This window comes from Geotrypetes seraphini, chromosome 8, assembly GCF_902459505.1.
Source record: "Geotrypetes seraphini chromosome 8, aGeoSer1.1, whole genome shotgun sequence".
Lineage (NCBI taxonomy): Eukaryota > Metazoa > Chordata > Amphibia > Gymnophiona > Dermophiidae > Geotrypetes > Geotrypetes seraphini.
The window spans coordinates 54,632,283-54,659,601 of record NC_047091.1 but is presented as its reverse complement, the minus strand read 5'-3'; the positions used below and the strand labels follow the sequence as shown (position 1 = coordinate 54,659,601).

Below are 27,319 nucleotides of genomic sequence, written 5' to 3'. Positions count from 1 at the left end.
ATACATTACACTAATATATGTACAGGTAACATAGATATCATTCAAGAATTTCAGTTTCTTGCATATAATAGCACAAATAACCTAATATATAATACAAATGAAGAATAAAGTTACCCAGATGTCACTATCAATATTTACTCCCCTCCTTCCAACCCCCTTCCCCCCCCCCCCCATTTTGACTAATTCCTACAATGGTAGAAATTCGTCAGCTACCTCTCCAAACAGTACTATTGATTTCCATTCAGATTAATATTTATCAAAGCTTACTTATTGCATAAAGCTTATGATACTTAGCTTGTGTAGAGCTGTTGAGACAATGGTGCTGGCAATTTTTTAGCTATGATGGAAAGCTGTGAAGGTGGCTCAGCCAATATTCCCACGTAATGGCTGGGTCTTTGATATTTTAAATTGATAGTAAATGGTCTTGCGCTCAACGGAGCGTCTCCGTTTTACTCTGTTAGGAGCTTCATTAGAAGATGTAGTATAGATCTTATTATTCTTTCCTTTTAGCAATCATGGCGGCAATCGGCTAGATTCTTATAGAATACATTTTCTGAAGAGGGACACATCTTTCTCCCTGGTACTGAAGAAGCTCGGTGGCAAATAGCCTTCTGTCAAGTTTCAAATTTTATTTAAAATTGGATGAATTGCTTAATCTTAATACAAAGCGATGAACAAATCTAAAAAAATAATACATCACCATATACAGGGAGTCAGTACAAATAACAAAGACAAGTCACATAAGATAACATAAACGGGCCCGAAAGGGAAGTGGGGAAAGAAATACAATGTATGATAGTAAATGAGACGAGTGAGGGATATAATAATAGGGAGGGATAAAAAATAAAGATCAAAGGCTGGAATTAAAAATGTGACCTAACTATAAAAAGCTAGCAGTCATAAGAATCTTTAAAAAGAAAGCATTTTAACTTGCTTTTAAACCTATTGATGAGGTGTTCTTATGTGTATCGGGAGGCAATTCCACAATTGCGGAGCGACAACTGAAAAAAATATATTGTCTCCACGTGTTAATGGATTTGAGAGAGGCAACAACCAGCAAATGTTGATCATTAGATCTAAGTGATCGAGTGGAAGCATAAGGTATTAAGACTCTGTCAATAAAGGAAGGAGATTTATATAGTATCGATTTAAGGCTTAGTAGACATATCTTGTAGGTTATTCGATGTGTCACCTGGAGCCAATGGGATTTTTTGAGAAATGGTGAAACATGGCCAAATTTCTTTGCTTTCCATATGAGTTTGATAGAGGCGTTTTGGATAAGTTGCAAGCATCTAATTTCTTTAAGGGGAATTCCTGTGAATAAAGCATTACAGTAGTCAGTTCTAGAAATGACCAAGGAATGGATTAATATGTTCTAGCCATTTGGGTTCTAGCCATTTTGAAACTGAGCGAATTTGTCGTAGTCTGTGACGGGCTGTGGCTCAAGTTAAACATGGTGTTAATCTCAGTCGAGTCAGTCCCCCGACTCGAGTGTCGCCATTATAGCGGCTTCTTCAGGAGGGGTAACTCTAAAACAGTATAAAAGTGTCTGGTGTAAGGTACTAAAAACACTATAACTAATACACCTAAATTCGAATATAAACTCAAATTTTACTAAATTGAAGCAATACTTGATCGTGGACTCGCCAGGAACCCAGGCAACCCAAACCGGCTCTGATTATTCACAGCTGATACAAAAGCAAAGCATGCACAGGAAAGTTTAAATCATCCTGAAGCAGGATGATGTCACTAGGGGGGTGCAGGACAGACTTGCCGCTCCCAATCCCCTCCCTCTCTGACATTTGAAAAATTTAAGAACCAGTTAAGAACATCTAGGACAAAAGATCATTTCAGAGTTTGAGAGCAGGATCAAATCGGAATGGGAGAAAGTTACACAGAGTTCAAAAATGGGACAGATTGGCCTGGGAGCAGCATTTGTTCCAGATTATACAACATAAGAATCCTGATAACATAAAATACACTAGTTAGAGAATTGTTCCTTTCAATTTGCTGCACCTAGACACAGGCACTGGATATAATTCAATGAGGGTGCTCTGGGTGCTTTCCTTACCACACCACCTCTCAATGCTGCCATACCCATATCCTGAGTGCACGGCCTCTTTAACTATTTGGATATGGTGGTTCATTTTTTATTTTTGTAAATTCTACTATGAAAAACATGCTGACTGAATGTTGCAACTTTTTTTGTGGTATCTATGTGTACTACCAACTAATAATTGTTACTGTGGAAGAGTAGCACTGTTAGCCACAAAACCAACTTCCAACTATGCCTCGCTTATACAGGATTGTCTCTTAATTTGGATTCTGGAATCCTTCTCTTTTGTACAGTGCACTATGCATTTTCCCACTTACATGGGAAACAGAGTAGTCCAGAGTAGAGAATGGCACAGGGACAAATTTTTCCCTTTCCCCATAGGAACTCATTTTCCCATCCCTTCCCCATTCCTACAAACTCTGTCCTCATTTGCACAAGCCTCAAACATTTTAAAATCATAAGTGTCCGAGGCTTGTGTGGATAAGGCGGAGCTTACAGGAATAGGGCAGCGACAAAACTCACGAGGACGGGACAGGACGGGGAAATTGAGTTCCTGCACAGATAGGGAAAAATTTGTTCCTATATCATTCTCCAGTCCAGAGCTAGGTGTATTTAATATATATATATATTTTTTTTTTTTGTAAAAGTAGGGAAAGCATGCGCAGCATGGCCCCTGAATTCTTTCCAACCACTTTGTATGTTTTGACATGCAGGCGATAAGGGATGGGGTGGGGTCAGGGTGATGTGATTTCAACATAGCAGTGCCCAGACACTGGTTTAACTAAACACATATAAACCACACTCTTTGCTCCACAGGTGTTTTATTTGGGCTGAAGGGCAGGCCCAGGAGCAAAGTTTACAAGGAAGATCCAGATATCACGGGCCTATTTTACCCACATGCAGACTCTCCTCCCCCTTGCATTCCTGAGATTGCAGAAGTTTACCTACTGGCCAAGCAAGGGAAGAGCCTGAGGTACCAGCTATGGGAATACGGGACAGTGAGTGCCAGTAACAGGCAGCTGGTCAACTTTGATCCCAAGAGAAGCGCTGACGGGAAGGTGTATGTCTTGCCTGAAGGTGGTGTCAAGACTGGGCTATGTGGCAAACTTGTACTGTTACACCCAAGGACTACTGCTGATCCGCACTTGTAATGCTGGGTTAAGACTCGGGGATCGCACAGAAGAGAGCCCGAGAATGTATTGGAAATCTACAAAAATGCTGCATTACACCCACACGCGTAGAGGCCACCCACTCGTCACATTCAGGGAACAGATATAGCTCAGTTCTAATGCTTTCGTATGCTCAGGGAATTTAGAGATTACTGTACAATTCTTCGCTACACACAGGGTCTATTCAATATACACTAAAACAGGTATTGGAGCAAAACAGCAGTTTAGCACTTAACAACCCAGCATGTTGCCTGTTTTTGTATAAATGAGCAGATGTCAAACTTGGTCCATGCCTGTCATTCTAGGTGACTAAGTCAAAAAAGATATGCAGGGGTAACTCATTCAAATCAAAATTACTATCGAGTGACTCAAGAGGTCAATAGAACAAAAATAAAGTCACCACTAGTTCATCAATACACTTAAGAAACTTATTTTTTATTTAGAACTCTGCTCAGAGACATGAAGGCTGAAAACTCGGCCTCACCTACCAATCATTGCAGTGTTCAAAAAGGATTTTAAATTTAAAGTACCTTTAAATACGCTAGCTAAAAAGCTATGCTGAAAATATAAATGCTTCCATGAATTTTTTTAGTTATGAAAAAGGACTTAGCTTTGAATAGTGACTGGTTCCGACGTGCACGTTTCGTGGCTGCGTCAGGGAACCGACAATACAGCTGGATTTAGAGCTGGTAGTGAAGTCACATGCAATTAAAAAGCTAGATCTCTCAAAAAGACGTTTCTTCTCTAATGTCTCTAATGTCATTCTAGGTGGGCAGCGGTGCTACACTTAGCATGAATGTAAGCAGAATCAGATGTTTGTACAGCATTAAGATAGCTTACAGCAAAATATACTTTTATTGTTAGAATTTTGGAGGTAGCCTTTTGCAGTGGCATTTTAGGAAGGACCTCCAAGTCAGAATAGACACATCCAGGTTGGTACGAGAGAGTGTGCTGGCATAGGGAAAAGTTTTGTAAAGGCACTAGGTTTGAGCTTTGGGAGGGAATGGTTAAGTAGCTCGCTTGATTGCATTTCCATGCAGTTTGCAGTAAGAACATAAGAATTGCTGCTGCTGGGTCAGACCAGTGGTCCATCGTGCCCATCAGTCCGCTCCCGCGGTGGCCCTTAGGTCAAAGACCAGCGCCCTGAATCTAGCCTTACCTGCGTACGTTCTGGTTCAGCAGGAACTTGTCTAGCTTTGTCTTGAATCCCTGGAGGGTATTTTCCTCTATAACAGCCTCCGGAAGAGCATTCCAGATTTCTAAACTAAACCTTAAGTTTATATACCGCATCATCTCCACAGATGTTATGGAGCTCGGCACGGTTTACAAGAATTTAAAATATAGGAAGAGAAGGAAAAAAAAGGTTTACATGAACTTATATATAGAAGAGAAGGGGGGATAGAATTACATTTTAGTGAAAAGCCAGGTTTTCAGTTGCTTGCGGAATAATTGGAGGGAGCCCAGGTTCTACCTCTCTCTGGGTGCAGAATTTCCTTACGTTTGCACGGAATCTATCCCCTTTTAACTTTAGAGAGTGCCCTCTCGTTCTCTCTACCTTGGAGACGGTGAACAACCTGTCTTTATCTACTAAGTCTATTCCCTTCATTATCTTGAATGTTTCGATCATGTCCCCTCTCAGTTTCCTCTTTTCAAGGGAGAAGAGGCCCAGTTTCTCTAACCTCACTGTAAGGCAATTCCTCCAGCCCCTGAACCATTTTAGTCGCTGAACTTCAGTGGTCATGCTGTTCCCTGAACTCATTCCCTTTCAACATGCTCGCAGCCTAGTGTCAGCGTTAGGTTCTAAACATCGGTCTGCAGGCTTTTTAAGACCACAGTGCCTTGAAGTTACAATGACGTTTACCTTACAGGCCCAGCTGCTTTGCTTCTCCCACTTTCTAGCTTAAAGGGAAGCAGCAGCCCCTATACAATCCGATTAGGCATGGAAGCATAACATGTCTTATGACTAAGTTAGTGATTTCACCATCCATTGCTTTCAGTGCTAGTTAGATTGAATCTTTTGGGGGCAGGGACTCAAGATGCACCTGATTGCCATTTGCCCGAACTCAGATTTGGAAAGCAAGATAAGGGATTGTTTTTGTGTGGTGCACTGTTTGCAGTTACAGTATTTGCTTTTGAGTTTTGTTCTAAAAAAAAAAAAAAAAAAAATCGAAATAGCAACAACTGCATAGCAGTTATGTATGCTAAATTTCACTCAAATACAGGATTCTGCAAAGGGGCAACAGCAGCTCACAAAGCTGGAAAGCAAATGAAAACTTGACACTTTTCAACTTGCTGCTAGGCCAGGGGTGGGCAACTCCGGGCCTCGAGGGCCAGAATCCAGTCGGGTTTTCAGGATTTCCCCCAATGAATATGCATTGAAAACAGTTCATGAAAATAGATCTCATGCATATTCATTGGGGAAATCCTGAAAACCTGACTGGATTCCGGCCCTTGCGGACTGGACTTGTCCACCCCTGGCCTAGGCTGAGCACCTATAACTGGGCTGCATTTCTTGAGCTACATCTTTTTCATCTGCCTTGGGTCTAGCTGCTAGTTTGAGCTGTGCAGACCACCCTATAACCATACTGTTCAAATTAGTTAGGACAGTGCTCCTCAAATTTATCCAATATGGCCCCTGATGATTAAAACAGCAGAACACTGCCTGCCCCACACAGTCTAATCCACTTTTTCCTTCCCTCCTACTTATTCAAGAGCAGTGATGGCAGCAGTCGCACAGGGTTCAATATTCTGGATGGGTTTTCAGTTTAACACACAGACAGCAGAAAGGGACACACACCGATTTACAGGCAGGCTGATTGCCACCACTGGGTACAGTGCAGGTACAAAGGGAAGAGCAGCACTGGTTTAGAAACCATTGAATTAGGCCCTGGGCAGTAGAAGACAGCATGGCCTGATGTGCAGGCATTCTCCTCTTGCTATTTGATCGGGAATTGAGGCAGGAGACCATGGAGAAGGGGAGCAGGAAGAAGAGCTAGTGCAACTACAGGGGCTATGATAGAGATAGCTAAAACGTCAGAGACAGCAAGCAAGCTTGAGTTAAGACGAGAGAACTGGGCTAGATGCACTAAAGTGTATGATCGCCTAACACTCGTCGTTAAACCGGATTGACTGGTTTAGCGACTGATCATAGTGGTTGACCTGACCTCACAGTGTGGTTTTCCACACAATTGCTCATCCTCTGACTCAATGCCCTGCAAACTAGTTAACTGATGCGATGCACAGAAAATAGTGATCACCTCCACCAACCCCCCAAAAAATGACAGGTCTGCCTGGGGTTTTTTTATTTTTTTTTAATTTTTTTATATAGGCACAGATGTGTGTGTGTGTAACACACAGTATCTGGGCCCATAAAAGAAAATGCTGTGCTGTCCCCGTCCCCCCCGACTACCCCTCCCTCAGTACAAATGGAGGCAAGAAGGGATGCCCACTCCCTCCTGCTACTGCGAAACCCATCCTGAACCAGCCAAAATTGGCAGGAGGAATGCCCATTCCCTCCTGCCACCGCAAATCCCCCCCCCCCCAGCAAGCCAAAATCAGCAGGAGGGATGTCCACTTCCTCCTGCTGCTGTGAACTCCCCCTCCCCCACCCAAGGCCCCACCCTGAACTGACTCTTACCCTCCCCTGCTCCCCTTTCTAAAAAAAAAAAAAGGGAGGATGCCACCCAGCCTCCTCTGAGGCTGGGGGGGTTCAGGGGGCACCTGGTGGCAGGAAGAAGTGGGCATCCCTCCTGCTGTTCCGGTCGACAAAAAAAACAAAACAGGCCAACAGCAATGCACTTGATCTTAATGACTGTTTTGTGCATCTATTCCTGAGTGAGGTAGGGGGAACTATAACACAATGGGGGTGTCAAGTCAAAGTTGGGAGGGACTAGGAGCCATGCCATAGGAAGAAAAAATTAAAATTATGTAGAATGTCATGAAATTTAAAACCAGCATGTAGAATTTAAAATTGCTTTCACAGAATTTCCAGAGGAGTAGATTTCAAATGTAGTCTGTTATAAGATTTTGAAGGGGGGGGGGGGGGAGCTCTTGTTTTCCATTTCCCATCAGGCCTGCCCACCCATTAGGCAAGACCAGGCAGTTGTCTAGACCAGTGGTTCCCAACCCTGTCCTGGAGGACCACCAGGCCAATTGGGTTTTCAGGCTAGCCCTAATAAATATGATTGGAGCAGATTTGCATGCCTATCACTTCCATTATATGCAAATCTCTCTCATGCATATTCATTAGGGCTAACCTGAATACCCGATTGGCCTGGTGGTCCTCCAGGACAGGGTTGGGAACCACTGGTCTATACTAGAGCAGCAGCTAGCAGCGGCAGCCAATGGCCGACTACGTCCTGAGAGCCACACAAATTCAAAAGAAACCATCAATGCACCTTTTTACTTGCAGGAAGGGTGAGCGATTTTCAGCTAGCCCATTTACCTGGGTAAATGATTTTGGAAATTGCCCTCACTTTTGTGTGTGATTTACACAGATGCACCAAGGGTGAACCCATCCCAAAGGGATTTTTCAGACTGTGCGCCCAGGGTATAAGTCTAGAATGATTTAAGTGTACTATTGCTTTGCAAATAAATCCGAGGCAACATTAAATACTGGCTTTTCTTTGGAACCCATGAAATACTTTGGGTACATTTTTTTTTAGCTGAAAATTGTACGTAACCACTGGGTGGAGGACATTGATTTGGGAGCACATGTGGAAAAAAAGGGACAGGGCAAGGGGAAGCAGTGGACAGGTGTGCTCAGACTTCTTCCTACTGGTTGGATCACTTGGTTTACTTCTCTAAGGCTTCTGACTCATGAAAACAGTGATCAAGATCTGTGCACTGGCATAGAAGCTCTGATGAGTAAGAAATAGGGCTCTAAAGAATCTGATGTGCGAAATCTTTCAACTGAGTGTGACACACTCTTGAATGAGACTTAACATCTCTGTATACACATTCCAAATGTATTATTTAAAAAGCACAATGTGTTGAGAAAGGGGGTCAGTTTAGGGCAGGGGTAGGGAACTCCGGTCCTCGAGAGCCATATTCCAGTCGGGTTTTCAGGATTTCACCAATGAATATGCATTGAAAGCAGTGCATGCAAACAGATCTCATGCATATTCATTGGGGAAATCCTGAAAACCCGACTGGAATACAGCTCTCGAGGACCGGAGTTCCCTACCCCTGGTTTAGGGGCTAGGATGATAACTGAGGGGGTGCAAGGCTGAAAGGTCACCTAGGGGTGCTGCTCTTGTCAGGGCTTTGTCAAAAAACACAGCTAAACAGCACAGGTTATGCCGCTCACACTATGTATATTACATTACATCTAGGTCAGGGGTGTCAAAGTCCCTCCTCGGCCGCAATCCAGTCGGGTTTGGTACACTATCGAATGCTTTGACATCGTGTACCTGGACTTTAGCAAAGCATTCGATAGCGTACCACACCACAGGTTGCTGAGCAAGATGAGTTCTATAGGATTAGGTGACACATTGACGAAATGGGTTGGGAACTGGCTTGGAGGTAGGCTTCAAAGGGTGTTGGTGAACGGCACACCCTCTGAAATGATGAAGGTGATCAGTGGAGTGCCACAGGGCTTGGTCTTGGGCCCAATCCTATTCAACATCTTTATAAGGGACTTGGCAGAAGGGCTTCGGGGTAAAATAGCATTATTCGCTAATGATGCCAAACTAAGTAATATAGTGGGCAAATGCACAATAGATGATGTTTCAATGCCCGACAACATGATGCACGACCTACTTCTACTGGAGCGCTGGTCTAGGTCCTGGCAACTCAGCTTCAGTGCCAAAAAATGCAGTTATGCACCTGGGCAGCCAAAATCCATGCAAGACTTAGACCCTTAATGGCGAGATCCTTACAAGAACGGTAGCAGAACGCAACTTAGGAGTGATCGTCAGCGAGGACATGAAGGCTGCCAATCAAGTGGAGAAGCTTCATCCTAAGCAAGACAAGTCATAGGTTGCATACGCAGGGGTTTCGTCAGCCGGAAGTCATTATGCCATTGTATAGATCCATGGTGAGGCCCCATCTGGACTACTGTGTGCAATTCTGGAGGCCGCATTATCGCAAGGATGTGCTGAGACTGGAGTCGGTTCAGAGAATGGCCACCCGGATGGTCTCAGGACTCAAGGATCTCCCATACGAGGAACAGCTAGACAAATTGCAGCTATACTCACTCGAGGAGCGCAGAGAGAGGGGGGACATGATCGAGACGTTCAAGTATCTCACAGGCCGCATAGAGGCGGAGGAAGATATCTTCCTTTTCAAGGGTCCCACGACAACAAGAGGGCATCCGTGGAAAATTAGGGGAGGGAAACTACGAGCTGACACCAGGAAATTCTTTTTCACAGACAGGGTGGTTGATCGCTGGAATAGTCTTCCACTGCATGTGATCGAGGTCAGCAGCGTGCCTGATTTTAAGGCCAAATGGGATCGTCACATGGGATCTATTCACAGGGCGAAGGTAGGGGAGGGACATTAGGGTGGGCAGACTAGATGGGCCTTGGCCCTTATCTGCCGTCTATTTCTATGTTTTCAGGATTTCCCCAATGAATATGCATGAGATCTATTAGCATACAATGAAAGCAATGCATGCAAATAGATCTCATGCATATTCATTGGGGAAATCATGAAAACCCAACAGGATTGCGGCCCTCCAGGAGGGACTTTGACACCCCTGATCAAGGTATTTTGCAATAGACTAGTCCAGGGGTGGGCAATTCCGGTCCTCAAGAGCCGGAGCCAGGTCAAGTTTTCAGGATCTCCACTATGAATATGTATGAGACGGATTTGTATGCACTGCCTCCTTGAGATGCAAATCTATCTCATGCATATTATTGTGGATATCCTGAAAACATGATCTGGCTCTGGCTTTCGAGGACCAGAATTGCCTACCCCTGGTAGTCCAAGAGCTCCTTCAACCAGCTGCTCCTGTAATGTATATCCTGAGAGCATTAAAAAGAATCCAAAAGGGAACACACCATAAATTACACAAGAATAAAGTGTGTTCGCAGCTGATTCAACTCCTGGAGCAGCAGCGGTTTCCCACAAATCAAGGCTCTTGTTGAGGTTTGAATTGAATATGTGGAAGGATTTGATGAACCAGTATCTAAAATAACAGCGGAGAATGTGAGTGTGTTGCATGATGGATTAGACTCACTAGGGCTGCCCAAGTCCGGTCCTCGAAATCTACTGGCATGCCAGATTTTCAGGATATCCACAATGAACATGCATGAGAGAGATTTGCATACCAAGAAGGCAGTGCAGGCAAATCTCACTCATGCATATTCATTGTGGATATCCTGAAAACCTGGCCTGCCAGTAGATCTCGAGGACCGGACTTGGGCAGCCCTGCAGATTCCCAACATTTTCTTCACCGTGTTTTGCCTCTACTTCAGAAACAGGCCAGGTCTCCCACCATGTTATTCGCGGTTTCACCATATTCACGATGGTTTTGAATAGAAAATAGCAAATAACATATGAAAAAGTTATTTGCAGATTTTCTGTATTTGCGGTTCTGTTAATCCCCTATCACAGCAAATACAGAGGGAGAAGTGTACTTTCCTTTCGTTTGTTGGAAGAGGATTTCCTGCTAAAAGATTAGTAACACTGTTTTATGGGGAGCAGATCGCTTTTTCCTACTAATTTGTTTTTTTGAATAGGTTTTTTTTTGCTGTGCTGCTTCTTTTTTCTAGAATTACAAGCCGATAAGATTCTGTGCTCCAGAATAGCATGTTTTAAAACAGCTTGTTCGGCTGAAGTTTATGTTGGTTGAGCCTTTGAGGCGTATGTGGGAGTGTGTGGCGCAGTGGTTAAAAGCCACAGCCTCAGCACCCTGAGATTGTGGGTTCAAACCCATGCTGCTCCCTGTGACCCTGGGCAAGTCACTTAATCCCCCCCCCCCCAATACCCAGAGTACATTAAATAAGATTGTGAGCCAGCCAGGACAGGAAACATGCTTTGAGTACCTGAATAAATTCATGTAAACCGTTCTTAGCTCTCCTGGGAGAATGGTATAGAAAAATGAATACATAAATAGCTTCTTTAAATATTTGTGGCTATGTAAGTCCTTTTCCAGCCCAAGTAAGATAATAAATTAACACTTTATTCTTGTGTATAGTATCCTGAGAGCATACCATAAGAAGCAGTACATAGCCAGTCCTGCAGTGTGATTGGCTGTGATACTGTAACACATATGAAGCGCCAAACAGCAGTCTACAAGAGGGAATTTAAACATACATATTGAACTGAGAGATTCTGGTCACATCTTTGTAAGATACATGTCATGGGATGTACAGTCAAACCTCGGTTTACGAGTACCGTGGTTTGCGAGTGTTTTGCAAGACGAGCAAAACATTTTCGCAAATCATGACTCGCAAACCAAGCATTGACTCGATTTGCGAGTCCCCCCGCCGTGAACCAGCATTGCCCCTGCCCGCAAACACTGCCCCCCCCTCGCAAACTGGCATCCCCCGCCCTCCCAAACTGAAGGCTTACCCCCAATGTGGCACCAGCACGCAGCACCAACCCACAGGAGGTGCCGGTGCCCGAAGATCCTGCCTCTTCCTGCGCATGCTCAAGGCCTTCCGGTTCCCGCCTCTCTCCGAGATTCTCAGAGAGAACAAGAGCCATAAAGCCTTGAGCATGTGCAGATGCTCAAGGCCCAGTCCGGCAAGCAGCACGATCTTTGGGTACCTCCTGTGGGTTGGTGCTGCGTGCCGGTGCCACATTGGGGATAAGCCTTCAGTTTGGGTGGGCGGCGGAAGCCAGTTCGTGTGGGGGGAGAGGGATGTGGAAGCGCAGCAAGGGTGGAGGGGTCTTTTGGGGATGTGGTGAGGTGGAGCAGCGCTGGTGGCCGGGGGGAGGGGAGGTGGAACCAATCAAGCGAGTTTCCCTTACTTCCTATGGGGAAACTCGCTTTGATATACGAGTAATTTGGTTTACGAGCATGCTTCTGGAACGAATTATGCTCGTGAACCAAGGTTCCACTGTATGTAAATCCACATGGCTTCTCCAAACAGCAGCAGAGTGTCTCTGCCATAAACTGAAAACTGGTTGCACAAACAGAATACATTTCAGTGATCACAAACAGAGCTGGCAGGCTGCTGATCTTAAGGCCCAGTCTCTGGATTCAGCTCCCCTCACCTGGAGGAATTCTGGGAGCTTCTAAAATGGAAGTACAACCAGCACGTCTCACATCACTCCATTGCTTGGCATGCCGCCTTACTGGGTTAACCAAAGCTCTGGTTCGCTTTTTCAGTGGTAGTTCCCTCACCACACAAGGTACTTACTTCTTCATTACCCTCTAAACTTAGTGACAGGCTAAGAGGGAGGGAGGAAAGTACCTTTCCCCTAGCAAAGGTCTCTGGAGCCCGACATCCTTCTATAAGCTCACCCAGGAATGGAAACTTTTCCCACAAAGGTGCAACTAAATATTTTGGAAAACTTGCATATTTCAAAAGACAGCACTTGCTTTTGAATTGAGTTGGACAGTGTTTTCAGTTTAATCACACTATGGGCTCCTTTTACGAAGGTGCGCATTTTTAGTGCACGCACACGATTTGCACACACTATAGCGAATGCTAGCTGAAAAACTACTGCCTGGTTAAAAGGAGGCGGCTAGCGCGCGGGGCATTTTAACGCGTCTAGCGCACCTTTATAAAAGGAGGCCTATATGTCTTTAAAAATTTATAGCCTGCTGCATCCAACAATTCTTCACAGGTCACAACATATACAATAAAATTAACACACAAAAAACTCATATACCCAAATTGTGGCCCCCAACCACCCCCCCCCCAAAAAAATAAAATAAAATAAAAATGCAACTTTAGTAAATCCTCGAGGTGCTGAATTTATTGCCACAATGGTTAAAAGAACAAACCCCTGCTAACAATGCTAGGTACATTATTCCTATAAATACAGAAAAACAAAACCATGCAGTAATCCAGTATTTCTCCATAAGTGTTTTATAAATAGCAAAAAAGATCACAAGAAAAAAAAAAAAAAACAACAGGAGAGGATTGTCCTTGTAAACATCCTGTTAGGTGCCATTTATCACTTTATAAATGGTCATGTGATCAGTGGAACTCCCTTGTAACACAGCTGAAATATATTATGCATTATCCACAGCCTTTAAAATTTGAGATTTTGGTACAACTTTCTTCTTCTTTCTCTCGTCAGTGGAATGTGCATATTTTCTGAATGCCAACATGATTAAATGGTGAGGCTGGTGCTCAGATATCTGTTATGGAATGTATATATGGAGTAAGCCTAAAAAACCTTTACTACCAAGGGGAAAGGATTATAAAAGCATTCCTAAAACCCATCTTTGCTCAGTCTCTAGCTTGACAGTTCCAAGCATGAGATGTAATAGCCAGCTTAATATATGATGAAGTAACAGACATCATAAGACTAGCCAAAATAAACCCCTCGCTGAAGATCTGGTCAAAAATGGGGCCTTGGTCTTAAGGTACCAGTAAGCTAAGAGTTGTAGTTCACCCTTGAGGAGGATGAGATTTGGTAAAAAACTCATTATAATAAAAAAAAGGTCAAATGTTATTATAAAGATCACCTGGATTGTTCTATTTACAACATGCTGCAGCCTAAAGTATTGTATGGCTATCAAAGAACTCCCCAATATTTCTACCTAGAAGACTGTACAGAAAAGTTGCATTCGCCTTTATTTTCAGCAGGTGGCGGTTGAGGTGGGAACAGCAGCAGTAGTGTAGCTAAGGAGGGTGGTGCCTAGCATCGCCACACTGTGTACCCCCTTGTTCTTCCCCAGCCACCCCTCCCTCACAGCTTGAGCGCCTCCCCCGCCCCCTTGAAATGCATCAGACTTAGCTCCCTTCTGACATCACATCCTGGTCCCGCGACCAGGAAGTGACATCAGAAAGGAGCAGAGGCCAGTGCAAGCAGCAGGTAGGAGATGCTGTTCACGCCGGGGAACATTTCAAAATGTGCGCAGGGGGAGGATGAGAGGCACCAGCGCTCCCATGAAGACAATGCCCAGGGTACGCTGCCCTCTCCCCCCCCCCCCCCACCTTTACTATGCCACTGAATAACAGTGTTGATAAACTATACTTGACACAAAATTCAGAATAATTTCTCACTACCCAGTTCCATGGATAAAACATTTTTAAAATGGCTTTGTTTAAAAATTTACAAATCCTTACATTCAATGTTAACTACATTAGAGACACACAGGGGAAATATTGTTTAGGAAACAGAACGATGTCCCGAGGAATGGATACATAAAATTATTGGAATCTTTGTTAAGCCAGAAGCAAGTTGGGGGGCTGGGGGCTGGTAGCAGAGCCTTTACCAAAATAAACTTTACATTTCTTCCCCTAAAGCAGGGGTGTCAAATGTCGGTCCTTGAGGGCTGCAATCTAGTCAGGTTTTCAGGATTTCCCCAATGAATATGCATGAGATCTATTAGCATACAATGAAAGCAGTGCATGCAAATAGATCTCATGCATATTCATTGGGGAAATCATGAAAACCCGACTGGATTGTGGCCCTCAAGGACCGACATTTGAAACCCCTGCTCTAAAGAAACATGAATAGTACTCTGGAGTCACCCAAACATCGTATACCATCCAACACTGGGCAAGAGGAGTCCCATTTCCTCCCCCTGCCTTAGGATATTTTTTTTTTTTTTTAAAGGAGGGAAGCAAGGAACTGCTTTATCCAAAGATTATCAAGTCTTCCCCAAATAGATTTCTGAGAAACTGATCTGGTTACGTAAGACCTGAGAGCAAGTAGAGAAGATAAAATTCCCAAAACTCAAGGGACCAAGGGCCACGATACCCAGACTTTCTGAAACACAGTTTCAATGAGTCCCACAAAAAGGACACGGACATTAGCACACTTGGTCCAGACTACCCCTTCAGGTTTGCATATGATCTTAGTCAGCTGAAAGCTGAAGGAAGAGAGAAAAATATGAGCAATGTGAAAATGCCCATATGGTACCTTCACAGCAATCTAGAATATAGAACAGGGGTGTCCAACCTTTTGGCTTCCCTGGGCCGCATTGGCCGAAAAAAATGTTTCTGGGGCCGCGCAAACGCTGCAGCAAGACAGAGGAGGGAGCCAACAAGACAGTAAATACTCAGGGGCAGCAGAGGAAAACACTGCATCGACCTCGACCAGGGCCGCAGGTTGGTCACCCCTGATATAGAAGATGGACTCAAAAGGTCCCACACACATACAAAACACTTCTAAAACCAAGAAACCAGAATCCCAAGCAAGGGACACTTCCAATCTGTGTGGGTAGGATTTGCACTTTACTAACTGCCAGGATTTACAAGCACCTGTACCAATCGCTGAACAAATCTAGAAAAGGGTGCATGTTGCCCATGAAGCTCCGCCCTCCTCTCAGTTCGTTTGGTCTTTCAACTGTTCGCCGGATGTGGCAACATGCGATTCATCTTGCTTACGAGCAACGGGTTCCTGATGAAGGGACTGAGTCTCCAAAACCAGGCTTGGTTGAACCTGGTTATAAGGTGGTGCAGGAATGCTGCGTTCCTTTTTTGACTAAGGACCAATGGACATAATTTTAAGCTAAGTCTGAGTTTATATCTAGGAGCTGGCTGGGGGGCTCTCAGAGCGGGACTTCCTGTTTTATCCTACACTTGTGTGATTGACTAATTGTATATCACTGTTTTAAGCTATTACACTGATTAATTTGAGCACACGTGAGGTGTCTTATGATGGTTTGCAGGCAGAGGGTGGTTAACCTGTGCCTTACTGTGTAAAACACTGGAGAATTCTCTCCCTTCGCTTACCCTTCACGCTGAGGACACTCCGCTTCACAATAATAATTTTTATGATTCAACTTATAAATATTATTATGTGGTCTTTTCCTCAAGTGTTGAGATATCAGGCTGTCCCACTCAGAGAATCTATTGACTTATACTGCTTTTTCTGTGTGTCTTTTGAAGGGCCCATGCTAATGTAGCAGGCAGCCTGAGAGATTCTGGGAACTTAACATCACAGCCTACACCTTTCCTTTCATTCAATGTGCTTTGCCAAGGATCAGTTTCTGAAATAAATGGGACGCCAGCTGAAGGCACTATTCCATTCAACTGTGGTCCCACTTAATTTGTTCCATAGCTGACTGAACATTTCATGTGTTACTTGGCAAATAAATTGGAAATTTCTACCATCTATAAAAGAAACACTAAAATTCTAAAAGCCCAGGAATTGCTGGGGAAGATAAAAATGAAAGCATTCACAATTAGTAAAATCCAAATAGATAGGGACTTTGGGAACAGATAAAAGGTACTGCCTGAGACTGGGAGGTAGGAAGGTGTTCGAACTACATGGGAGGATTAACCAAGCTGGACAGAGAAGCGTCCGATTCAGACAAGTCGACAAACATAATAGTGGTCTTTAGTAGCACAGACAACCAGCACGATGAGAAAAACACATTAGAGCAGTGTCTCGCAAACTTTGCGAAGCTGCGGCACACTAAACTGGTGGCTGCGTCCAGAAGGACGCGGATGTCAACATGATGTCACGTGCATGTGCAACATCATCACATTGACATTCCCTCCTGCGCAAAGGCCTTCCACACCCTTAGCTGCCAGTAGGGGGGGGGGGGGGGATACTAAGAAGCACGTCCTGTAGGCAGGCAGCGCCTCTCTTCCCTAGCATCTCACGGCACACCTGGAATCTCGGGCGGCACACAGCTTGCAATGCACTTCTCCCTCCGGATTCACGGGGGATGAGGCAGAGCCGGACCATGAATGATGAAATATCACGAATATCTTCTTGTCCAGCTCTGACCCACCCCCCGCCTCTCTCCCACCTTCCCCCCGGCATCCCGGCCTTACCTGGTGGTCTAGCGGGCTTTCGGGGCAGGAGCGATCTTCCTACGCTCCTGCCCCATGCAGATCGCCAATAGGAAATGGCTGCCGTGAGTTCCCGTAGTCTCGAGACTATGACGACAACTCCCCACAGCCATTTCCTATTGGCGATCAACACGGGACAGGAGCGTAGGAAGATCGCTCCTGCCCCGAAAGCCCGCTAGACCACCAGGTAAGGCCGGGACGCCGGGGGGAAGGCTAAACTATGGGGGTTTTTCCCCCCTCTCCCAAAAATCACAAATATGTGAAATTGTGATTGCCGAAACCGCGAATAGGGAGGGGGAAGTGTACACTGCTTCAGAGTGAATGAAATGGTATAGAAGGTAAAGAATCCTTGTTCTACTTTCCCTGCACCAAGGAATGTTTTTCTAACCTCAGGAACCCTATATTTCATTAATGCAGCCTCATCCAAGTTACTGGAGTCAAACTACTGGCGAGAGAGGGAGTGCAGTTTAAAACAACCATTTTACCTTTTTATAAAACATATTAGGGATTTGCACTTTTAGAGTTATATGATCCTTCACCTACCACCTCTGAGCAGTGCTCAGTTTTGCATCACGAAAGCACAGGTGGCTCTTATGCAGTAAGAGGGTTTCACAGGGCCAAAAGATTTCTGAGCCAGGTTTAAATCCCACTCAAGTTTTTAAAATTTAAAATAAGCAACCGTGAAATATGCCGAAGCCTGAGTATGAAACAGTAAAGTGGCAGGCCCTTTAAAACCTTCAGAAAATAAAAGCTCTCTTTAAAAAACCAACCAACCAAATAAGAAACAAAACCTGTCTCGGCGTTCTCATCTGGCATGCCAATATATAAAACCAGAGCAAGTCCTATACAAGCCTGTACAAATAATTTCTATACAAAACAGTTCCAGTGTTTTCAACAGCATATATACATATAAATATTTAAAAAAGTCAAAAAGATTTGATGTTAGATAATACCAGTCCAAGGCCACATGTGGAATCTACTCCAGTATTAATTTCGTTGAAGTACAACACATCTTAGCGAAAAGGCTGAGAAGTAATACCTTTTTACTGTATATAAATAAGGTATCTCAGCTTACATTCTGTATTCCAGTGAACAAAGAACTGGGATAGGGAAGGGTGTAAAAATGCTTCTTTGCATCGTTTAATGCACTATAGTAGCTTTATAATCCCTGCAGAAAGGCAGTTTAAGGGTTGTCTGCTCCTTTTTTTTCAAGCCCAGTTAAGTTTTTATCCTTTCAAAAGTCAATGTTGCAGGTGGCATCCTCTTACATCTTCATTGGCTTTTGCTGCTCTCTTGTGGCACTACATTTTCTACTTCGCATCAGATCTCCAGTTTGTACTCAGAAAACATTTATGTACTTCTGGAGCTGGAGGAGGAAGCAGCAGCTGAGCGCTATAAGCGCCTCTTCTGAAGCAGCAGAACTTGATCAGAGGAGGCCTCAGTCCTGAATCACGTCAGTAAATATACTGATAAGATTGTCCAGTCCCCAAAGGTAGCCATCTTCTCGGTTCCCCTCCACCCACGGTACTCTGTGATTTAGTGTCTGTGTGCCAGGCAGTGGGACAGTCTTTCCAAAATCAATCATCCACACTTTGGCTAGTCCCGTCTTGTCATGGACAAACAGTAAAGAGCTTCCAACCACCTAGAATGTGAAAAAGGGTTTCAGTTAGTGCCATGTAATGAACACAGAGGCTGAAACACAACCAAATTACTTCATAATAAAACAGGAGCCTTGGAGGGCAGTAGCCTTACTGCATATGAGTACTAGGACGTAAGCTTTGCAGACCATACAGATGCCTGAAAAGCTGTCTAGAAAGCTCATTCACTAATAAAAATAATAAAGCAAAGAGGAGAGATGGGTAATGGATTAGGGAAGGGAAGAGGGGTTCTTATCTTTTTTTCATATGGTAATTAATGTGGTTACACATGTGATATGTTTTTGTTGCTTGGTTTGTGTATTTGAAGCAAAAATCTTTTCTAATAAAAATTTGACACAAAAAGAGTATTAAAGCTATTAGAAGTAGCACCAATAACACTTTTTTCTGGGTTATTTTTAGGTTATTATTTTTTTAATTGCCCAAACACACCCACAAAGCAGTAGGGCAAATCCCAAGTTTTTTTAAAAAAAGGAGGGGGGCACAACTTATTCAGAATCCCTGGATGGGGCCCAAGCGGCCTCTGCAAGTGGTTCACAGGCAATGTGACTTGAAAAAATATGGCAAAACACAGATATTCCATCACTCTTATCCTGCTTAAATATGATAATGGCAAGCTGGTTAAAGTCCATTTCAATTGTTTAAACAAGAGAGAATCTGTTTAGATTTTATTTTCAGAAGCAGAACAGTGGGCAGTATGACAATAGACTTTAGAGATTCTAAAGAAGGGCATTCTAGCCATATATAAGTTCAGGAAAAACCCACTTAAAAAAGATTCCAGATGGCCTTAGTCTAGGGCTGGTGCAAGAGTATGCAGCACCCTAGGCAAACCTTTACCGCGCCCGCCCCTCCCCTCTCCCCCCCCCACCTTCTAAGTTTCATGATTCTAGACTCCAAAATGTTAGCTAACTAAACTCAAATCATGATTGTTCCAGCACATCCTTCCCAGAATAAGCCCATTAAAAAAAATGCACAACCAGATATACCGTACATACTCGAATATAAACTGGGATTTTTGGGCCCAAATTGGTTTATATTCGGGCCAGCGTCACCCCTCCCAGAATTATTGCAGACTGCCACCAGGCTCTGCACCCTTTCCCATCCTTGTACCTCCTCTGCCGATCCCTGGTGGTCCAGAGGTGTAGCGGGCAGGAGCGAGCATTCCCTGCTGCTAACCCAGTCAGCGGTGGCTGGTGCGAGATTGGGTTTCTTCAGCCGCTGAGCGGCACTGAGCAGGAGCGCGCTTTGGTGCTGCTGCTCGGCGCTGAATGGCTTCCTGACTGATTGGGTGCAAAGTCTGACAGGGGAGGGAGGGAAGGGGGCTGGGTGCAGTGCATGGCAGGGAAGGGGGGCTGGGTGCCGTGCCTGGCAGGGCACTTGAATATATGAATATATGCCGGACTTATATTCAAGTCAACCATTTTTCCTCCTTTTTGGGGGGAAATGGGGGTCTCGACTTGTATTCGGATCAACTTATATTCGAGTATATATGGTACTTACATTACGGTACAGTATTAAGCTTTGATGTGGGCATGTTCCTAAAGCTATCTAAAAATTGTCAACTCTCCCCAAAGCTTGTAAATAGAACATGTTGATGTTACAGGTGTTACTGGGGCTGTTGAGATTTGTAGTTTTGCCTCAGCTGCAACTGCTCTTTGTTCCTGGGTGTTCTAAGCACAGGGGGGGGGCACTATTTTTGGGTCCATGATGCAGAAAGATTTTGCGTACAAGCTAACACTGTGCAAAACCTCTCTTAGAAATCAGTGCAGAGTATATTTAAACCCATGAAAATTGAGTTTAAAAAGCAGTTTTCCGCCAATGCAAACAGTATAGAAGACAAAGCCAGAGGACAACGGCAGGGCAGTATACTGCTCAGGTTGAGGGTCACTTCACTGCAGATGGCCCAAGGTCCTCATTCACTTCCCCCTGACACACAAATCCCTGGGTAGTCTAGTGCAGTAGTTCTCAAAGCTATCCCTAATGAACATGCATGAGAAAGATTTGATTGTCACCTCCATTATATACATGCATATTCATTATGGATATCCTGAAAACCCGACTGGTTGCTGGTCCCCAGAACAAGGTTGAGAACCCCTTTCCTCCTCCCCACCCACTTCCAAAAGTTGCAAAGCAGCTGAAATATCCACTCACTCCTGCTTCCAGCACCACCATTATCCAAAATTACAGTGCCAGAGGCAAGGGCAAGTGGGCATCACTCCTGTTTTGCAACTCTTGGGGTGGGTGTGGAGGGGAAAGGGGTACACTAGACTACCAGGCCTTGTGTGTTGGGTACAGAGAATTTAGGGTCAGGAACGTTGGGGGGGGGGGGAAAGAGTAGACCACCATAGATTTCTTTTGTAGGTATCAGTAGGAGAGGGAAAATAAGAGTCTAGAAGGCTTTTATTTTGGTCTTCTGTTAGTACGTGAGCCAGTCCCCAATCATGTACTGACAGGAAGGGAGCCATTTAGACCAAAAACAGCTGCATATTACCAGGAGTGATGCAGACTTTTTTTTTTCTGATGGCACAAACTTTTTAATGTAGCAGTAATTTGCATGCTGTTTGCTTATTACATTGGGGAACAAAAAAATTTGCATTAGAAAATTGTGTGGCAAGAATCAGTGCAAGCTTACTGCACTGGCCCCAAAAACAGGTCTTTTAAATAACCAGCCCTCAGCACTCCTAGGTGCCTTCCCTTGTCCCTGGAAATTTTAGAGAACTGCATCATAAAATCAGGTTGCAGCCAGCAACTCTTTTTTTAAAAATTCTTTATTTATTTTTCATCTTACAACAAGTGTATCAAGAAATAGCATTTGAACTTAAAACATCACTTGATATTCTATTACAATCAACTTAAATTAATGAATTATAATCCCCTCCCTCCTATCCTTCCCATATCATATGCATTCACATATATCAGTGGTTCCCAAACTTGTCCTGGGGGACCCCCAGCCAGTCAGGTTTTCAAGATATCCCTAATGAATATGCATGAGAGAGATTTGCATACCTGTCACTTCCATTATATGCAAATCTCTCTCATGCATATTCATTAGGGATATCTTGAAAACCTGACTGGCTGGGGGGTCCCCCAGGACAGGTTTGGGAACCACTGACATATATTATACAATATAATCTTTCCAAACATTTAATAAAGAATCAAGTTCCAATGCCACAGGAAAAATCCACAGGAGAGCAGACCTATGAGATTTACCTCATGGGATGTGAAGAATTCTGAATGTTCTAAGGCCGTCCGAAGCTCTTTCAATCTTGTCACGTAGCTTTTCTGGAGGGGGATGAGAGGGGAAGCAGAAAAATAAACAGAGCCAATTAGCAGAAATCCCAGTAAGGGACAGGAACTGTAACAGGAGTCCTAGGATTAGAAATACTTTATCAAAGTGCAACTCTACCCTCTGGAGAAGTTCATGAGTCCCAGGAACCTCAAATCACCCAATGTAGCATCATCTAATCTGATTTGGCCAGTTTTCTCTCTGGCAAGATTACAGCAGATGTGTTTTTGTTGCATTTTGTAAGCTTTTCATATCAGGAATTAAAAACAGAAACTTGTCTGAGAAAACCACAATTAGAAAAACTATCTACCTGTATCTCAGGTTTAAGTTGAAAACAAAGGACTCACCTTCAGTTAACTTATGGTGAGTCAGTAGTAGTGTTGGGGATTAGAGCTGAGACACACAGAGAAAGTCATCCCCGGGTCACACATACAGTCAACGGGAGATGAGTCTCAACTAGAGGTCTGCACGGGAATGGGGATCGCGGGAATTCCCCCCTAACCCACAGGACTCCCATGGGGACCCCCCTCTGGCCCACGGGACTCCCACGGGGACCCCCCTCTAGCCAACGGGACTCCCTCTTGGATGGAAGGCTTTGGAAGCAGGGTTCGTCCATATAATATAATGGACACCTGAGCCTTAGTAAAAGAGGGGGTTTATAAGTTAATTACCTGAACAGAAAACAAGTAATTTGGGTTCCACCAAAGAGATTCCACAAGGAAAACAGCAGCACAAACACAAAAGAAACTGTGGAATTGATGATCCTGTCAGAAGTAATTGCTGCTTTTTTTTTTTTTTTAATATAATTTTTATTGAAAAAGCAGTCAAAGACACACAACAGTGGTCCGGCATAGGACCACAGAACAGGTATAGCAACGAAGCAAAACAATAAGAAATACAAATGCCTCAAAGCAGAGGAGGTGCTATCGTAACAGCCAACATGTAGGCACACCCAAGCGATGGGATGAAAAATAAGAGTCTCGCCAAAACGAGTCGCAAGAGGTGCCCCATAAAGCACCCTCCTCAAGATAAGAAAGACCGCAAAAACAATTTTTTCAATAGTAGAAACCCCACACCCTACAATCACCCACCCATCCTACATACAGAACTATCCCACACAATCAGTCCACACCATCCCCAACATCCACCCACCTAACACTCCACAGACATACCACAATCAACCAAGCTCGAGAGTCACCGGTCAGGGTGCATAGTAGAAGCCTCAGTCAAGGGGCCGCTCATATCCCAAAAGGGAATCGAATTAAGGCAAGGCTATGGGGGCTGTGAGTCAGCCTCAACTTGAAATGCTCTCCACAGGGAAACGTATACGACCCTATCATGTCCAGTAGATGCCGCATGGGTTTGAATTTCAAAAGCAGCTAGTTCCCGCATTTTGTGAAGCCATTGAGTGAAGGATGCGGGCTCAGGCCCCACCCAATGGTAACAGCTTTTTCACCGCTAAGAGTGCAGTGTACAAAAACTTCTGATATGGTGCGGTAAAGCCTGCAGCGGATACTTCCCCCATGTCACCCAACAATAAGAGGCCATAAGACCGGGGAATGGTCTTGCCAAGGAGGCCCTCAAGAAACGGGAGCACCTGGAGCCATAAAGCCTCATGGGGACACTCCAAAAACATGTGCAGTAGAGTGCCCCTCGCTCTCTGACAATGAGAGCAAGTGTCATCATCCCATAAACCCATGGCATGTCCCCGAGCCCTAGAGTTGTAGGTCCGATGCAAGATCTTATATTGCATTTCCCTAAGGTCCATTGATCCCGTAAATTGAGTAAGGTTAGTAAAAAGGTCCAAAAATTGGGCCTCAGGAATGTCAAGAGCCAAATCTCGCGACCACCGGGCCGCAAGCCTAGGCAGATAGGAGGGAGGGAGAGCATTTTTAAGGAGCCTATACCAGGTGGACAATGTGTTTGTCTGAGAAGGTAAGAGGGCCAAATAAGAATCCAATTTCCCCATCGTCCAATGCTCTCCCCACCGCCGAGTCAGGGAAAAAAAGTAATGTATGGCTTGCAAATAGGCCCAAAAATGCGTGTTCGGGAGGTCCCAACGAGTCTGAAGTTGTGGAAAGGTGGGGAAAGTCCCTGTGCCCTCATCGGAGAGATGTTGCAAGCTGACACAGCCCCGGGATTCCCACAGTTGAAACCCTGAGGTACCCATCCCCGGGAGGAAGTCTACATTACCCACCAGAGGCAAGAAAGGAGATGCCTGTGGGGCTCGCCCCTGTGCCTTCCGCCACCACCACCAGGCCTGTCTTAGCGGTTTCAGAAAGAGGAATCGATGATCCCCCCCCCAGGAAAAGACCAGGGGGACAAATGCAATAAAGAGACAAAGGAATGAGGAGCACACCACTCACGGATCCAACCTGGAGGAGAGTACCTATAATGGCCAGAGATGCCCTCATGAACAAAGCGCAGCAGGGAAGCAACGTTGTACCTGCGAATATCAGGGAGATTCAAACCACCTTGCCTAGAGTCCAGGGACAAGGTATCAAAACTGATTCGAGCCCGCTTGTGTCGCCATAAAAATGAAAGAAGAGAGGGGTCACGTGATGTCGAGCTGCTGAGCAGACGTCGGTGGGGTAAGCTCCCGATCCCGTTCCCACCATCAGCTGTTTTTCGACCCCGGAGCGCCGCGATTTCGCCCCTGCATTTCGGCGATTACATCGCTGCCGCGTTTTAGAGGTGTTTTGAGGAGTTCGGGGCTTTATGACCAGCAGGCTGCCCCGCCGGGAGAGAGATCGCGGCCGCGTGGGTGAATCCAAGATGGCCGACCGCGAGTCTCCACCGCCGCTCCCGGCGCCGACCGCGTGGGTGTCCGAGATTGTGGCGGAGGTGAAGCTGCTGCTGGAGGGATCCCTGACCTCAAAACTACAGCCTATCGTGGATAAATTGGACTCTGTGGACACTCGGCTGGAAACGTTGCAGGGAGAGTTTTCCTCCTACCAGCAGCGTCTCACCACTCTGGAAGATCAAGTGCAGCACTGTGAAGGGGATCACCAGCAAATGCGGGCTCAGCTTGTCGCCATGGAAGCTAAACTTGAGGACCTTGAGAACCGGTCTCGCAGGGGGAACCTGAGATTGATTGGCCTGTCTGAATCTGTGAAGGATGGTGAGCTCCATTCCTTTCTGGAAACCTGGCTGCAGCGTTCTTTAACACTATCCACAGCGCATGGTCCCCTGAGAATTGAACGCGCGCATCGCTTGGGCCCGCTGGGTGAGCCTGGCTCGAGAGCTCGCACGGTCATACTCAAGTTATTGAACTCAGCCCATAAACAAGAAATTCTGCGAGCTATTCGTACTTCGGGACCCCTGATGTATGACAACTCCAGGGTGCTGTGTTTCCAAGATTATTCTCCTGCTTTGCAAGCCAGACGGAAGGAATTCACCCCCATTTGCTCCCAGCTGTACCAGATGAAAGTTCCTTTTGCTCTGCTGTATCCTGCCCGCTTGCGGATCAGACATGCTGGTCAGACCCGCTTCTTTACTGTGGCGGCTGAAGCTCTACGATTCCTACATTCCATGCAGGCATCAGACCCGGCTCCTTGACTGCTTTGGAGTTCGTTCTTTGTTGTAGGTTGCAATAGTTTGATGCACAGAGCTCTGGGTACTGCCTCAGCTTGTTATCTCCTGGAGGCCTTCGCACCTGCTGGCCTGCTCAGGCGGGGGCCTGATCGTTGCAGTGCCTGCTTTTTGCTGGCCTGACAGCCTTGTTCTGGAGCCTGGGGCGATGGACTGTTCTGGACTTTTGTGGGACATTTCTTTTTCTTCTTTCGGGGACTGTATGGATGGTGGGGGGGGAGAGCTTGTTGGTGGTGAAGGGGATGCTATGTTCTGTATTGGAGGGGGGGGGGTACGTCCTTCTTGCAGTTGTTGACCGGTTGGGGGAGTGGTGTGTATGAAGAGGATACGGGTGGGAAGGTTTGCATGCGGGGTGGGTGGTTTGGGTGGCACATATGGAGGCTCGCTAGGCCACTATATACTGTTTACGAGCATTATATTGTTCTGCCCTGTAGTGGTTTATTTTGCTGCTCAACCTGTTATTGGACATCACACGTGTTCTTGGATCTGTTTATGTATGGGTTGGGTAGGACTCAGGGGGCTTTCATTTTGGATGTGTGGCGGTGGGATTGTTGTGAGGGGCTGGGGGGTGGTTCTTCTTGGTGTGGTTTATTGGGAGGGGGAGTTGGGAGCTGTTCCACAGGACCCTAGGACCACTAGTGGGTCACATGAGGGTTGGGGAAGGGGCGGAGGGGGGAGGGGTGGGGTGGTGGATATGCTGGGGGTTTCTTCTGTTCTCTTTCTATTCTTTCCTCTTTCTCTTTCTTCTTCTTTTCTTTTTCTCCTTCCGTATTCCTGGTGCCCTGTGGCTGGCTTTTATCCTTTGGTGGATGCTCGGGTCTAGATTGAGGTTCTGGGAGCTGGTCGCGGGCTGGGACGGCCTTGCTCTCGGTTTTCTTTCTGGATTTTTGCCTGATTTTTGTCTATATCCATTTTCTTATGAAGCCTCTTAGATGTATTTCTTGGAATATAAATGGTGTCACTTCGCCTATTAAACGACATAAGATCTTGAGAGCCCTGAACCGTCAGAGAGCTGATCTGGTCTTTCTGCAGGAGACGCATCTGTCAGCAGCGGAGCATGCTAAACTACAGACCTGGTGGGTGGGTCAGCATTTGGGGGCACCTGCGAGCAATCGTAAGGCCGGGGTTTTGATTTTGATTCGGAAGGGGCTACCCTTTGTTATTCAACAGCAGTGGACGGATCCTGGTGGTAGGTACATCATAGCCAAGGTACTATTTAATCATAGGCCCCTGATTCTTTGTAATGTGTATGCTCCTAACACTTATGACTCTCGATTTTTCTCCTCACTTATTCGCCTTCTGGGCCAACAGTCGGATGTGCCATTGCTCGTGGGGGGAGATTTTAATTGTGTTCATGATCCCTTGCTGGATAAATCAATTCCTGCTCCCCAGGATCGGATGCAGCCTACTAAAGGTATTTCTTTACTTTGTTCCTCCTTGGACGTTATTGATGTTTGGCGGACGCTTCACCCAGGTGAGCGTGACTACACTCATTTATCTAGAGCCCATGCGTCCTTATCCCGGATTGATTACTGGCTGACCTCTAGCGCTTTGTTTTCTCAGATTGAATCGGCCTCGATTGGTTCCTTTGACGTTTCCGATCATGCCATGCTATTGTTACTCTTGCACTTGGATGTCTCCCCACCGGGATCTTTCCGTTGGCGATTTCCGCTCCGTTTGTATCA

The 27,319-nt window shown here is 45.3% G+C and overlaps 2 protein-coding genes across 3 annotated transcripts in view; one reads left to right on the top strand and one right to left on the bottom strand.

The window, feature by feature from the left end:
• C8H19orf54 (chromosome 8 C19orf54 homolog) overlaps positions 1 to 4,386 on the top strand; it is a 52,358-nt gene extending 47,972 nt beyond the window's left edge. The window contains exons 7-8 of one of the 2 annotated variants that reach the window (XR_004540379.1): positions 2,873 to 3,530; positions 3,994 to 4,386. Coding sequence is in view for 1 of the 2 variants with exons in the window: in XM_033955319.1 (XP_033811210.1) it covers positions 2,873 to 3,207 (335 nt within the window). In the remaining variant the exon portion in view is untranslated. Of the gene's footprint in view, positions 1 to 2,872 lie in introns of both variants that reach the window. The other variant, XM_033955319.1, reaches the window with a different exon arrangement.
• A 12,934-nt stretch (positions 4,387 to 17,320) lies between these two features.
• ITPKC (inositol-trisphosphate 3-kinase C) overlaps positions 17,321 to 27,319 on the bottom strand; it is a 186,149-nt gene continuing 176,150 nt past the window's right edge. The window contains exons 7-8 of the mRNA XM_033955852.1: positions 21,968 to 22,039; positions 17,321 to 18,744 (exon numbers count right to left, since the gene is read on the bottom strand). Coding sequence (XP_033811743.1) covers positions 18,541 to 18,744; positions 21,968 to 22,039 — 276 coding nt within the window. The 3' untranslated portion in view covers positions 17,321 to 18,540. The remainder of the gene's footprint in view (positions 18,745 to 21,967; positions 22,040 to 27,319) is intronic.